At 34.0% G+C, this 15,430-nt stretch overlaps 1 protein-coding gene across 31 annotated transcripts in view; it reads left to right on the forward strand.

The window, feature by feature from the left end:
- The window catches only part of C2CD5 (C2 calcium dependent domain containing 5), a 71,017-nt gene that overhangs the window by 19,786 nt on the left and 35,801 nt on the right, over positions 1 to 15,430 (forward strand). For all 31 annotated transcript variants that reach the window (XR_012653606.1, XR_012653607.1, XM_075051402.1 and 28 more), the window contains 2 exons: positions 1,460 to 1,545; positions 7,198 to 7,306. Coding sequence is in view for 29 of the 31 variants with exons in the window: in XM_075051402.1 (XP_074907503.1) it covers positions 1,460 to 1,545; positions 7,198 to 7,306 (195 nt within the window). In the remaining 2 variants the exon portion in view is untranslated. The remainder of the gene's footprint in view (positions 1 to 1,459; positions 1,546 to 7,197; positions 7,307 to 15,430) is intronic.

The following is a 15,430-nucleotide window of genomic DNA, read 5'->3' on the forward strand; positions in this document are numbered from 1 at the left end:
CTGTTACATTAAATTAGTTATAAATTCTGTAAAGAAAACCTTGGCTTCATTCATAACTGTTTGCACTGTAGTGTTTGTATTTCATCCTGCTCCTGACACTTTTTTTTTGTTCTTTATCCTGTGCTTTCCTATACAATTTAGGTGTTTATTTTTGCTTTGTCAAGTTAGCACTGATGATTTTAGATACGAGAAATACCAATGATAGTATGTTTTTAGGCATGAAGTATTACTAAGAAAATTTGATTCACCAGCATTGTGTTTACTTTAGGAAAAACACAATCTTGGTATGTGTTTATTTTTTACTTTTGTGATTTCTAACTGTAGAGGAAACAACTTACTGTCATACAAATAACCTGCATCTTGTCAGACTCAGTTAAGAGTACAGTTCCTTGATAACAGATAATTCAATAGCAAAGATATTTGTGTATCTGATAAACTTTGATCTCTTCAGAAAAGCTCCTGTATTGGGGGGTAGGAGTGGGAGTAAAATATGTGAAGGAAGGAAAGAGAGAATTACTTGTATTATGCAAAACTGGAGTTTATTTCTTATTTTCATTTACAGATAATCTGCAGGTTATGTGTGTGCATATATAGTAATCAAATAAGTGTGGCAGTTTTAAATGCTGAGCAGTAGTCCTTAGCTTATTTGAATGAATCAGATGAGTGAATATTTCATTGCATAGATATTAAAGAAAATAAAAGTAATTGGTAATTTTTTTTCAGAGTTTATATTTCAAATCAAAGGATGTGCATTGCCTTTGCAATTTTCTTTTTGGTCCCAATCATGCATTATATGGCTACTGCTGTAATTGTGTGTACAGTCTCCTCCCAGTTAGAAAGGTAATCTAGTTACTCTGAAACTCTCAGAAAGCCAGATTTTTATTACTTTTTTTCTTTTTTTTTTAACTGATAATGATAGTAGAGAGAGAGAGACTATAAAGTCATCTGGCAGAGAGGCATCGTTCAACAGTCTGGAATTAATGGTGACATTTCAGCCCTTTTTGATAAGGCCTGAAAATCTGATTATGTAGAAACTTTCTGTTAAAGGCAGAGAAGGTAGATCTATATTGAAAGCATAGGCAAAACTCCCAACAGTAACAAGAAAAAAAAAAAGGTAGTTACATGTCATAGGAAAGAATTGCAAGCCCAGATCTTTAAGTCTTAGTATTTTTGAAGTTTTTTTTTAAATTCAGGTTGACAGCAGAAAAAGATCTTAGATCAGGGGGGTTTTGTCTAAATGCTAAAAAAACATTGCTAGTCATGTGAAAACCAAATCCCAAACAGCCCCCCCCCCAAGGCCAAATTAAACTGTGATGCTCAGCATTTCTTTTCTGAAAATTTAAATTATGGGGATAATTTGACTGTTTTCAATGACTATAATGTATATTTTAAAATCAAAGTTTGATTACAAATTATAATACATGTTTCTTTGAATGTTGTTTGTACTGATACTCTTCAGGAATGGGCAGTGGGAGTGCTGGAAAAGAAGGGGGGCCATTTAAAACTCTTTTAAGACAACAGACTCAGTCAGCTCTGGAACAAAGGGTAAGGCATTTTATACTTACATTGCTGATGTACTAAAGTGAAAACTTAGCTTGTAGTAAGTTAAATGTTTACTGTTACTTTCTGTGTAAAAATACGTGTAACTTTTAGGTCAGAAAACGTACTGAAAATATTGAACATTTAATAGCCATTTTATATACAAATTATTTACATTTTAATGTTACTAAAGCATTAAGAAAAGTGGAGCAACTAACTGTAATGTGCACAGCACTCAAGTGATTACAGTTGGTGGTGTAAGAAACAGAGCAAAAAAGTTATTGATGCATGTGTAAGTGTACTATTTTACCATCATGTATTAAGTTTTTACAGAAGCCAAATTCAGAAACATTGGAATAGCTTTAAACAAGGAGAAAATCCCATTTATAATTGTGAAAACTTTCAGTTTTGAAAAATAGAGTTGGCGCATAATTTGGCCTTCGTTCCACTACATGAAAAGGTGTGCGTGTAGCCTTTAAAAAAAGGTAACTTACATAAACCTAAATAACTTCCCAAGCAATAAAAGGGCTTTATAGATTTACAGCCTTTTGAAGAACCTCTGTAGGACTGAAAATGTGATCTGTTGTTATGCCGAATAGACTGTATAATAAAAATAGTGGTTATAATTCTTTGTTTAAACTTTGGAATGAGTCCTTGCAACTTTTTTTTAATAGGTTATATACTGCTTTTGTCAAAATGTTATTAGTGAGGTGTCTTGAAGGCAGAAATGTGAATGTTTTCCTATTCAGAAATAACTTCTAGTTTAATTACAATTTCTGGCTACCTGAACTAATTACATAGAACCATATATGTTTGTTGAAAACAAAATCAGCTACCTCTGTGAAATACAAGTGAATAGCTACTATTTTGAGTAAGTGGATGATTCTCTTCTCATTTTTTGTGTTATCGATTGCTAAGGGAGGATCGCCTCATAGGTTCTGTAGAAGGCGGGTATGTTCCAAAACATTGTGTGACTCTTTTTGTAGCCCTTATTTCTTGTATTGAGGATTTCTAAACAATTATTTGAAATATTTTTATTTTCTTTTTTGTGAGGTTTTGCAGATTTCTTTGTATTCTTGTTTATGCAGGATTTTAAAATATTTGTTACGTTATTTTCAAGAGCATTTATCAGATGGGAATATTTTTGCTTAGTATTTTGCATGTTGATACATTTCCATTAACATTTTAATTTCTCTTTAATTACAAATCCATGGCTTTTTGTTTTTAACGTTTTAGTTTGAAAAAAAAGCTTTAAAAAGAGCCTTTTCTCTGTTTACCTTTGGTTTTGCTAGCTTTTCAGACATTTCATGGCTGATCTGTTATTTCCTTAGGAAGCTTTTTAAAAATAATTGAAAATGTAAATTAAGAGCACTTAATGCATTTTTAGAGCTTGAATTATTTGCACATTGTTTTGATAAGGCCTGTGTATGGTCTGGTGGAAAAAAAGTACAGTAAAATGGGATGGAAACGGGTTGAGTCTGTTATTGATGATGATGATGTAGCAAAGCATGCAGACTGTTAATTGATACAAAAAATATGTTCCTGATGTCTTTCTGAAAATTTCATATTGGATGTGGTTTTGCTATGGTTACGTTTTATGGTCGCCTTAAGGTTGAGTTACTTAACTAGAATGAATAACACAAGTTGCTTTGTCTGTTTTAATATCGCACACATAAATAGTGCACTCTAGTTACCTGTCTGGATTAGTTAGGGTAGTGCTTATCTGGGAAAACAAAGAATAAATTCAATATATATAATATAGTTCTACATGTATTAGATACATGGTAAGTTCTTTTGATTCTTAGTACAGTTTATTTGGGTATATGATAGTGCTAAGGCATATTAAACCCCATTCATTTAACCAGATGTCTCCACAGCTTTTTTTTTAATCAAATGTGTTTTTTAATGTGTTAGTTAAATAACCCTAATTGCAAACGAGCACAGATTTTGTTGGAGCGGTAATATTACTTGATTTCTTCTGGTAAAATACACCAGCTATGGAAAACTCACGTACATGTTACGTTGTACTTTAATATATTTTTAGCAATTCACAGGATGCCTGTTGATAGCAAGTGTAACTCTAGCACAGCTATCTTTGTGTATATTTTTACCTATAAAAGTGTATGTTGTATTTCCATCAGTGGGAAAATTTGAGCTTACTTTACTCATAAAAAAATTAGCCTACATTTTTGTAGAAATGTCCAAATGCTGCTCTTGATGGTATTTTGTATCTCTGACCTCAGCTTGGACAAATGCTGTTTTATTCCTCCGTGTTTGCATTCTGCAAGTGCTTGAGATCTTTACTGCTGCCTTTTCAAAATGGAGATCTGTTGATCTTCATCTCTGAAGAGCACTGCTAGATAACTGTTGTGTTGAGTGCCGTTCTCTGTGTGATTCTTTTGGCTGAAATGCCGACTCAAGCAAATTTTCTTTCCAGCACCTTCTTGTTACTATCCAGCCCAAAGATGGCACAGTAAATGTGCTTAGAATAAAAATAATTCAACCAGGAAATTAACAATATATTAATGTGGACCAGTTCCCTACTCTGGTTCAGCCCAAAAAGTTCTATGAACATACCTGAGCATTACGAGCATTATCTGAGGGAGTGGCGCAATGATGGGAATGAATGAATGGCTGGAAGGGACTCTTGAGAACTGCTTCAGCTGGCACTAGCACCACGATATGTGTGTGTAGCCTTGTTCCATGTGCTTTTCATTATTTTGTGTGTCTTTGTGTGAAATGTAGTTAAAAAAGAATACTAGCAATACATGTATGCATATGCACAAACATTTTTAAACATTGTATTAAAAAATATTTATGAGGATTTTATTGTAACCTTATCAGACTTTCCCCAAATACCAACTATAACATCTTTATATAGTTGCAAGGATTAAACCAGTGACAGTTCTTTCAGGGTCTGTGCAGCCAATGACTGTGAAATGGCATAGTGAATTGGTATTGGTAAAAGGATTGACCATCTTCAGTTGTAGATTGGAAACTTTAAGCTTATTGTGTCTTCTTACACGTGGGAATACTCTGTGCTTACATCACCTTGATTGCAGTAATAGAGGAGATTTGTAATATAGATGCACTGCGTCTGGTTCTTACAGAATCTCTGTTTTCCATGCAATAAGTATAGCTTTATAATTTTTAAGTATTGCAGGTTACCACATGTAATTGAGGCTGGAACTTGTGTTTGAGTAATATAATAGTAAAAAACCCAAATCCTCTAAATGAGCTTGAAGGGGAAAAAAAGCCATCGTACAAAGTGATGGCATTCCATCTGCGTCAGAATGAATGAGACATTATTAATGGAATAAGAGTATGTCAGAATGGTTCAGTCAGTTACCCATGTTTGCCTGCCGCTGAAATTAACTGATAGGACATAGGTCTAATTTTAGCATGTATCATAATACAGACTTGCAAGTATCGATACACTGATTGAGATAAAGCCATGTTACTATTTTAAAGTTTTATTCCTGGTTTGTAGTGTAGGGAATCAGGCAGACTGGAAGTCTGAACACGTTAAAATTACTTGCAGTACACAGCCTTACAAAAATGAACAAAAAATGGAAGTAATTTCTGAATCTTCATATAGATTAAAGAGCATTGGATGTGCTTATGCTTTAGACCATGGAGTATCATTCACTTTGTTCACTACATACTACTTTAGCACAATGTAAGTGTGAGTATATATGTATATATAAAATACAAATGTAGTATAGGCTTAATGGAATTTCATACAGGTGGCATATGCAGTAGACTTATTGATTTCTATGTTTCTGGGAAAGCTAATTATTTTTAATGTCATTAATGTTGGATAACTATATTCAAGGGACAGAGCAAATGTGTATGTTACATATTTAAATGTAAGTTAGGCAGAATGAGTGTCATGGAATTATACAGGGACAAATATTATCAGTATGCTTGTGAATCACTGAACAGTTGATATTACAGAACCACAGTGAAAGAGGGTTCTAACAAAGTGTTGATATACTGTGCTGCATTTTTTCCATTTTTCGTCATGAAAGATGTACAGAAGAGGAGTTCAGACTGTATTGTAGTCAGAGCTTTCTGACTGTTCTGATAACCTGCAAAGCACTTTGTGATCTGTTAGAACCTTCTGGATTAATCTTGATGTAGCCCTCTCTAGAGATCCATCGGTGATCCTGAAGACAGATTAGTCAAGCAGGTTTGCAGAGTCCTGTGGTGAAATCTTCCTGCATTTTAATTGCATCATAAGGCACAACTGTAGGTTTTAGTGTTTTTTGGGGTTGGTTTGGTTTGGGTTGGTTGGTTTGTTTGTTTTTCCTTCTGGTTGTTGATACTGTGGTTGCTGATTTCAAAGTTTGCCTCTTAATTTTGAAAGTCTAAGCCAAACGAAAATCCAGAAAACTTGACGTTTGCAGGACCTTTTAAAAGTTTTAAGAGTTCTAATAACAAGTGTGGCAAGAATTCTGAAGTATTAATTTTTAAATCTCCATTGGACTTAAGTTTAAGAGGACTTTTCATGCCATGTATTGCTGGAAGAACCATGATCCTCATTTAATCTGCAGCATGTATGCTGTTTAGGTAGAAGCCCAGTTGAACTGTACTTTTGCAAGTGCTTCAAGTATGTGAGAAAGGAATCTATATGGTACTTTCTCTCATATAAAATTATGGTGTTTATTTTTTCCATTTAACCAATCATCATGACTATATAAACCACGATTGCATGATTTTTCTTGTATTTTTCTTTTTTTGCCTCTATGCATTTAGAATTGCTGAACATAAATCTATTGCCTTTCCCCCATAAGTGTGCTATCATGTGTATATTAGACATTCCATAGAATGTCTCTGTAGAAGATAAAATCTTCCAGTTTCGGGCTCACCTCCTTTGAATATGACTGTTTTATTTCATCATGTGTGTCATAAAAAATTACTGCTATCACTTACTTTGCCTCTTGTATGAACCACATTTTTGAGTAGTTGCTGAAACTTATTAATTCTTTGTTTTAATTACAAATTACTAAAAACTAATTTATGCAAATGAATTGGAAGTGGATTTCCTCAGTTTAAGAGCCTGCAGTTGTATTTCAAAGATTTATGCTTTATTCTAGAAGATGGATATGTATGTACTTGTTACATTTAGTACTTACAACACTAGCAAAGCAGTCCATTACTATTTTTTAGGTATGTTTTCCTGTAATAAGACATTCGTCATTCTTGTGAGACTACGGTTTGTTTTACCCTGTGCTTCAGGATCAAACTGCAGTCAGTTGTAACAATAAGACCTAAAAAATGGAGAAAAATGTTCCTTTATTTTTGTATCAGCTAATGAAATTAGAATTATGTTACTTAGCTGCCATTCTGAAAGTGGACCAATAGAGGCTTTGTTAACACAAATGTGTAAAGTTTTGTTTGTTTATTAATATTGTGCCGAGATACAACTCTATGGGGGAAAAGTATTCTTACGTTGTATAATACCTCTGCTTTTATTATACTATGTGTATATGAAGACATATGGTAACGTAGTGCTTAGTAAGCCTGAAGGACATGTTTGGCCTAATGTAACTGCTTTGCTTGTATTTCAGGGATATTATCAATTCACTGCATGTTTATTGGCAATCAGCAGTGGTTGGTAAGCAGTCATTTGATGTTTGTTTTTAATCATAACAGGAATTTCCATTTTTTACCTTGACGACCTTTCCACCAGGCTTTCTTGTCCATGTTGGTGGTGTTGTCAGTGCACGGTCTGTGAAGCTCCTGGATCGCATTCACAATCCTGGTATGTTAACACAAGAACAACTTCCTTGCTCAAGTCCAGTCATAATAGTCATGTAATGCTAATCTTTATAACTTTATAACATAACAGTGTTTGAATAGATACTAAACTATTCTAACAATGTATATTAAAAGCAGTATTTTTCAGACAATCATTTAAGCTTGAAAAATTAGTCACTCAGGGGGTGTGTTTTTAGTGAGTAACTTTTCAGCAAGTTAATGAAATAAATAAGTACTTTGAATCCAGTAACTTTGCACTAAAAACTGTCTTTCAATTACTGAGGGTTTAATTATTTTTTTACCGCTTTTTAATATCAAAACTTGGTGCACGTTTTCCTTTCAAACAAAATAAGATGAAATACTTGATCTTAACTATGAATGTTTTCTAATTTTCAGCTCCTTCAAATCCTTAAGGACTAATGACTACAATTCAACTCAATACATGTTTTTAACCTCTTTTGATAAAACCTTTACAGCTTTGTTTCTGTTCTTAAAAACATATACTGAACAGTACTTTAAGATTTTTATTTAATAATTACCTGGGAACCCCAGTACTAGAACATGTGTATTTTGCATGTCCTAGTTCTGACATCAGAATTAAGTGACTTTTGATTCTGAAGACTTTGTTGTTATATTCACTGAGACAAACTGAGGAATACTGTGTAAAAACTTGGAGTTAACAGCGCACTTAAAAATGCAGACAGAGGAGAGGAAAAAATAGCACCTGTAGTGGTTTTGCATGCACTAGTCAGGAGTAATAAAACAAAGTTTGTGCAAATGCATCTTTAAAAGCAATTTAAAATTAAAAAAAAAAAAAAAAGTCTTTTTCCTTTTCTTCTTCCTGTGGCCCAAGGCAGGTAATTCTGTAAGCAGGTAGGTTGTTGCTGATCTAAAGATTCAGTCAACTGACAACATGAAATAAAATCCGAGACTTAATTTGAATTAACCCCCCCCTACTTTAAGGGATTTTTAAAAGCATACGAGTACACAATATTGTTCTTTGTTCCCTATTGTTAAGATTTATTTACATGGTGGAGGGAAGATTAAGAGAAGTGTCAAAGTATTATTTATATGCGAGTCCTCCCTTTCTTTGCCACAAAGTTGTCTTAGGCGACTGTATTTTTAACAGATTTCTGATACAGGTCATTTTTGTGCAAAATTTACTGTGTGATAAATTTACTTAAGACAAAATGAAAAAAACCCCAAATTTGCGCAAAAGTTTTTTTTAAAACTGATTTCTTGCATTATGCACCCCTTTCTTTTTACCAGCTGACCGAAAGCAGGATGAGAATTAAGAGAAGATAGAGATGCATATTTGCACAACTAAGTGGCTCTTTGCAGTGTTTTTGTGGGACTTGTAGATTGCTCCTGACAAGTGAATGTAAGATGCATGATACTTTGAACTCAGTATATTGCAAAACAATGAAAACAAAAAGGGGAATGAAGGCACATGGCTATGGGAGGGGAGTTGAAGAAGTAGAAAAAAAAATTCTGATATAGTGATAATTGTACTAAGCATTTGAGTCAAGTCTGTAAAATGTTGAAGGAAACAAACTGGCAAGTGAATAAACAGGAAAATGTAGAAGAAGAAAGAACATTTGAAGGTGTATTGAGAATTTATCAATAAGAGAATAATTGCTATATACTGTACACTTTGATCACGCCTAGTGCCAGATTGCTATAGCATGCTCCTTTTTTCCCTTTCTATTTCAGCCTCTTATTAACTCTGCTGTCTGTGTCTTTCCAGTTCCTGTGGAGTGGTGTTGTCAATTGTGTTCTTGTTGGTAGTTTTTTTTCACTATTCTGCTCCTATAACTGATCTACTAATTTGCTGTTTTGAACTCAGCCTTTGTCGGAATTATGGGTAACACAAGATCATACAAACTGCTAGACTGGAATAGTTTCAATTCAGGTATTTTACTAGTCATTCAGTACTACATACGCTGACAGAAATTATGGCAGCTCAGTGAAGTTCTTAGAAATGCTGTAGGATATTTAGGTTAATGCTTCAAATTTAAATCTGTTTAATTATCAAATGCCTAAATGTCTTGTTTTAATGTTGTTAAAGGCTTTCTTTAAAATCTCAAAACATTGTTTTAGTATAAAATAGCATTGCTAAGAATAGTATCAATCTGGAAAGCTGAATGTTCAGATGATTATTTTGTAGTAGCTTTCAGCACAGTGTCCATGAAGCAAGTAATTTAGGGAAAGAGAATAGATTATTATTTATACAGTTGGGATCACGTCAGCTGTGAATTAATTTATTTTTTTTTAAATAATTTTTTTTGTTCTTATTTGATTTGGTTTGGGTGGGGGCTGTTGGTTAGTTTTTTATTTTGTTTTGCATGAGCTTGCACCTCTTCAAGGGTGGCTGTACTTCTGTTAATTTCAGGAAATTGATGAATGTGTTTGTTCTAAATAATAGTTATAAAAATTGTCTGAGAGAATGGAAAATAGACAAAGAGGACTGTCTGTTTAAAGAGAAGGGTTGTATGTAGTCCAGGATTTGTTGGTTCATAAATCTTGTATTGTAAAATGCAATCAGCTTGCAGGACTTAGGGCATAATTATTTGAACTTTTTAATCACTTTAACACCTAACTTGAAAAAAGCCCCATTATTCTATTTTGTTATGCAGATTTATGGATCAAAGCGTGTAACTTCTTTATACAGCTGCAGAGAGAATGGATGAATTGATGGTGCAGTCTACATAGAGTACTGGCATGTTAGGGGGAGAAATAAAGACTTCTGCCCTCCCTGCCCCGCCCCCCCCCCCCTTTTCCTCTGGAAATTTAGGATGCTTTGGAAGAAGGCAGGCATAACTTCTCTGATATAATATTCAAGCCAGCAGACCATGCCAAACTCTGCATATAATATCCAAGCCAGCAGACCTTGGCAAACTTTGTTTTTAAAGCTGGCACAGTAAAAAGGTATAAAGCTGACTTCTGGGGGTTTGTTTCCCCTGGGAACAAGCTTTTTGTCTTGGTACTTCACTGTTGCAGTGCAGCTCTGTGTCATGCTCTAAATTTCAGGTTACATTATGTATATACATTTTTCAATTTACAAATAGTTCAATAATAGCTAGTGCCTAAAACTATTGGCTCATTTTTGTATCCTTGTTCCTTGCTATAGTAAGTGTCCTGTAATATTTTAATTATGGGGTTTTCTGGTTTTGTTGGTTTTATTTGCTTGTTCTAAAGTGATAATAATCTAAAATAAATTTCACTTTCTGTAGGAAAGCAGTATTATTAAATTCTCAAATCTATTACTGGTATAGCATAGTCTGATCCAAGATGTTAAAAATGTGTCAAAATTTTTCATCTTGTATGCGACCTTGAAAGGTTTGAATTAATTGTTGCTTCTTCAACATAGTGGTAGGATGTTACCATGGAAGAGTTTTATGAGAATAACAGAGTAATTGAGTTATGTGCAGACACTAAACTTACCTTGAGCTAGGCTACAAAGTGATCCAAAATGTAAGCCTAGGAAGTTAAGGGGAAGTCATTAATTCATTTCTTGACAGTAATTTTAGAGTTAATACCTTGCTGAGAACTGTATTTGTGTTGCCTTGAGATGTGTCAGCAGCTCTGTAGTAACAGTCTTGATTAATCCTACTAGTAGGGACTGAGCAGTTTATGCTTACAGTCTTGGAAGTATGTTTCTTTTGCAGTGCTAGGTGTGTTCCTGAACAAAGAAGAAAGGAGGAAGGGAGTAAATCAGTTGTTGCATATCATATGTGATGGATGGTAGAGTTGCAGATTACATACAAGTTAACTCTGTTTTAGGAATAATGAATATGCTGTGCAGATCTGTTGTTATTGAGAAACCAAAGGAGAAGATTTCTATTCATTTCCACCTTCTAGAGCTTTATTGCCAACACTGTCATTGCTGGCTAATACTTGGTCTGAAGGAGAGCAGGGATTTATACAGCTTAAGGAAAACAATACTACATCTTTACATTACATTCATGTTAGCAAGAGTGTGATCAGAAGCAGAAGTAGGCTAACATTATTTTCCTTTTTGAAAATGTTCAGGCTTCATTTAAGCCTGCTAGTAACCTGTTTAGTAACTTTTTTTTTTGCCAATGGCAGGGAGGCTTGTTTAATTAAAGTGTGAGATACAACAGGACCATCTGATGGTGGTGAAAAGTCAGAGATTTGAAGATGCTTGAAAATCAAACATGGAAGTAAAGAATGACTTTATTTCATGAATAGAAAAGAAGCTACTTAAATATCTGGGAATTGCATATAGTTCAATGACAAAATTGTTTAAATGCTTGTAAAATTACAAAAAGATGATCAAGATGAATCTGCAAGATAGAGACACAAGAGCGCAAGTTCATAGAAAAGAGGGGACAATGCAGTGGAAGAAATATTCTGGTGCTGTCTCTGAAAACGGATGTTAAAGATGTACTATAAATATAAAAACATGAAAGTAATCCTGGATCCGTAAGACTGGATCTTTGTTAAAGTTTCTTCCTGAGGTTCAATAGAGGGAAGAAAGGTTCCTTAGGAAATGCAAGAAACTTGTTGAATAAAGACTGCTTTTACATATGGCTGTTTCACGCCACTAACATATACAGCGTTCTCGCATAATTATGTTTTTAAACTCATCATTCAGGGAGGTGCTTCAGCAGTGATTCTTCAGTTCCAGTAGTCAGAAACATGGAAGGAGGAAAGATCGTTAATAAAATTCCTAAGGGTCTCCTGAGCTCCTTGTGTGATATCCAGACTTGCTGTTGGAATGTGAAATTCTCCAGAACTCTAGTTTTGTATATGAGGAAATGCAGGAGGAAAGCTTGAATATGTTCTGGTTCTGTAACTGAATGCTTTTCTTTCACAGAAATACAAACGTACAGTGAATGTGCAAATGACATTTCATACTGCTATCTGGGGTGTAAATATGGCATACTTGTAAGAACACAGTAGAAAATGTCAGAATGTTTTTGTTAGTGTCTGATGTGGCTATCCCTCAGAACTAGTAGAAAACAACATTTTAAGCTTGACCTCTCACCTTTTTCTTGGAGGATTTCCAGGTTGACTTCTTGTACATCAGTGTGTGTTGATATGATAATGGGAGGTTAAGGCAGGTGTCAGAGGCTTTTCTGAACAGAGCGAGGGGTTGCAATGTTTTTCAGTAATATTTTACTCTAATTTTCTGCAACCTTTCCAGAGGGATGAATATTCCTAAATGGTTTTTATGGTTAATGTGAATGGTGTTTGAATATTATTTTTTGAAGCAGATACACCCTTATATTAATGAAATAATTTTCTTTGGGACTGTTTATTGTTTTTCTTTTGGAGAGTTCTGAGTAGATACTTATGTAACTGAACAACGGGTGATCACTGTCAGTGACTATAGAATAGTATTCCTATGTTCTGTTAGAGATTAATTAATTAATAATCTTGGCATTTAAAGTCTTTGTTTTAGAATTCCTTGCCTAATAGTAAGTAATGCTATTTAATCTGTTCATGCTGATTTAAAAGTCTCCCTGAAATTTGGCTAATAGTGTGAAAGCCATCATAGACTTTTCACTGCACAAATGCTCCAATAAAGCTGTTGCTTATTGCGCCACTACAGTTTGGTTTTGAATTGATAGTACATGAGAGAGACAACCTTGGTTTTGTGGAAGAGTGTTATTCTATTATCTTCATACAATTTCCTTCATGGATTACAATAAGGTTTTTCAGCCTTAGAATATGTCACTCTGTGGTTGCAAAAGTATAGTTGTAGAACTTCTTGCCTGGCTCAAAACATATTGTTAGTAGAAAACTAGAATTATACTAGTTGAAAGGACACCTTCCTAACTACTACATAATTACAAGTAAACAGGTCCTTGTAAAATGTCTACTGGCAGTATTGTAGGAAGATGGCTGATAACACAAGTTCTAACTGACCGAAACAGGATTATAGAAATAACTCTGGTTAAATGTTAATGGATAAGATCATTATCTGAGCTGAATTAGGCACAAGAGATTTTCCTTCTAAGTGCTAAGACTGAAGTTCCTCAATATGCTATGTTTCTTACAAAGAAATACCATAGGTTTTGTCTTTTTTTCTTTTTTTTTTTTTTTTCCTGGTTCAGTTTGTACTTTGGGTTCTGTTAGTGCAATTTTTCTTTGACCTTTTGCACTAATATTTTCAGTGGTTTTTATAAGTTTTGACTTTTTGGTGTCTCTTAATCCAGTCTCATTGAGGTCCTGAACTCACCCCAAAAGGCACTGTAGGCTCCCTGGATCTATAAGTTGAGAGGCTTCTCTCACTAGTTTGTCTTAAAACAAAATAAACAGTTGTGAGTGGATAGAAATAATGAATGCAGAGGTTCTGTGAATGTAACAAGTAAAAGCCTGAGGAGTGTAAAGAATGAATAGGAAATAGAGAGGCAAGTATCGTTTTGTGCCAAATAATGCTGTCCCATTTCTGCAGTTGTGCAGTGAGGTAGATAGTCTGCGTGGCAGTCAGCAAGAAAGCGTCAGTCCTGTCTGTGAACATATATCTGTGTTTATGGAGAGATTAATTCTTTTGTGTATAAAATTCTGTACGTTTCTTTCAAGGACTGTGTTAGATAAATTAATATTATTGTTGCTTGTTTTAAGGTTCCAGCTACTTTGGCTTGTTTAAAGCTTTAAAATCACACTTGTAGTTCATTTTGTGACACTAGTTACAAAATGGATAAAATGTGGTTTAAGAAGACGTGGCTTTTTATAGCATAGTGTCTCTAGCTTTGGGTAATAGCCCCTTTGTTGCTGACATTTGAAGATGTCCTTTGAAGATTGCTCATGTTTTAAAATAGGTTGTGTTTATTGTGCCAAGATGATAAAGCAACAGAGAGATAAAAGATGGAATGACTAGTTTCTTTATTACCTAGCAGCTCTTCAAAGTGGCAGACCTTGCCCTTGTTACTGTAATAGCATCAATTAAAACAGGTCCCTAGACCTTCTTTAGTGTCCCACTTATCTTATGATTAGAGGAACCTTATACACAGCTGTGAGGACTTCACCATTATAGGATGAATGGCTGATCAAAATAATAACTAAAAGCTGGAATGACAAAGTTACATATTTAGGCCTGGCACACTGACTTTCCAGAGACAAATTAATTTCTGATATTTAACATTTTATGTTCAGACACTACTTTTGAACTTTTATAATTCTAAGGAAGTATGGTGAAGTTTAAACCTTTATTTTTAAGTGTTATCATAATGGTTTAGTTTTAGGTTTAATATTTAATATGTACACATATAAATACTCTGAACATATTTTTTTCTTCAAATGTTGTATCTTTTGATTTTATTTTATTTTTTAAAATTTTATTTAAGTTGTATCACATGGTAGTTTCCTTTAGTGATAAATAATTAAAGCAGGTTTTTGTATTATTACATGATTTTTTTTTTTTTTTAAGATGATACTTTTTTGCAGCTTGTGCTGTTCCTATCAGACCTTCATCTATGATTAAAAGGAAAAGTTACAGGATGTATTACCATTCTGGCTGTGTAGTTAATGCTTGTTGGTACTTGCAGTAGATTTTGTTGAACCAGTTTATGGAAAACTATTGCCACAAAGATTACTTTTAATACTTAGAAAAGGTTAAATTATGCAGTAGTTTGTTGAAGTGATTCTTGCATGTTTATTCCTAAGATCAATTAAAAGTATAACTTGCAATATGTGGCTGATAGACAAAGTGTAGAACAGTGGAGGTTTGCTTTTTTCAGTGTGAAGATCCAAGTAGTTGCGCGTTTTTTTTTTTTAAAATCTGGGACATTCTGTTTAGATTTACAAAGTTGAATTAGTTTGGATCACAGATGGTATGCCACAGTGGACTGTATAAAATACTTGTGTGTAGTGATGTCAGTCATAAGGCTTACAAGATGCTAATCTTTAGGTATCTCAGCATTTAAACTGTTCCAAGAAATATTTACTTGAGATGAGGAACAAATGCAGGGAGACATCTCAAGGCTTGCTGTTGGGGATGTTGAGAATATAAAGTTGCTCAGGAATATGGCTGAGCAAGCTGATTGGAAGTTAAAGTAGCATTCCAAAAGCCAAACTTTGAAGTAGGATTTTTATAATTCCCTTTTAGGGGTGAGATAGGTAAAAACATCTCTTGATCCATTTTAAAATTCCTTAATGG

The sequence above is a fragment of the Buteo buteo genome, chromosome 19, assembly GCF_964188355.1.
Source record: "Buteo buteo chromosome 19, bButBut1.hap1.1, whole genome shotgun sequence".
NCBI lineage: Eukaryota > Metazoa > Chordata > Aves > Accipitriformes > Accipitridae > Buteo > Buteo buteo.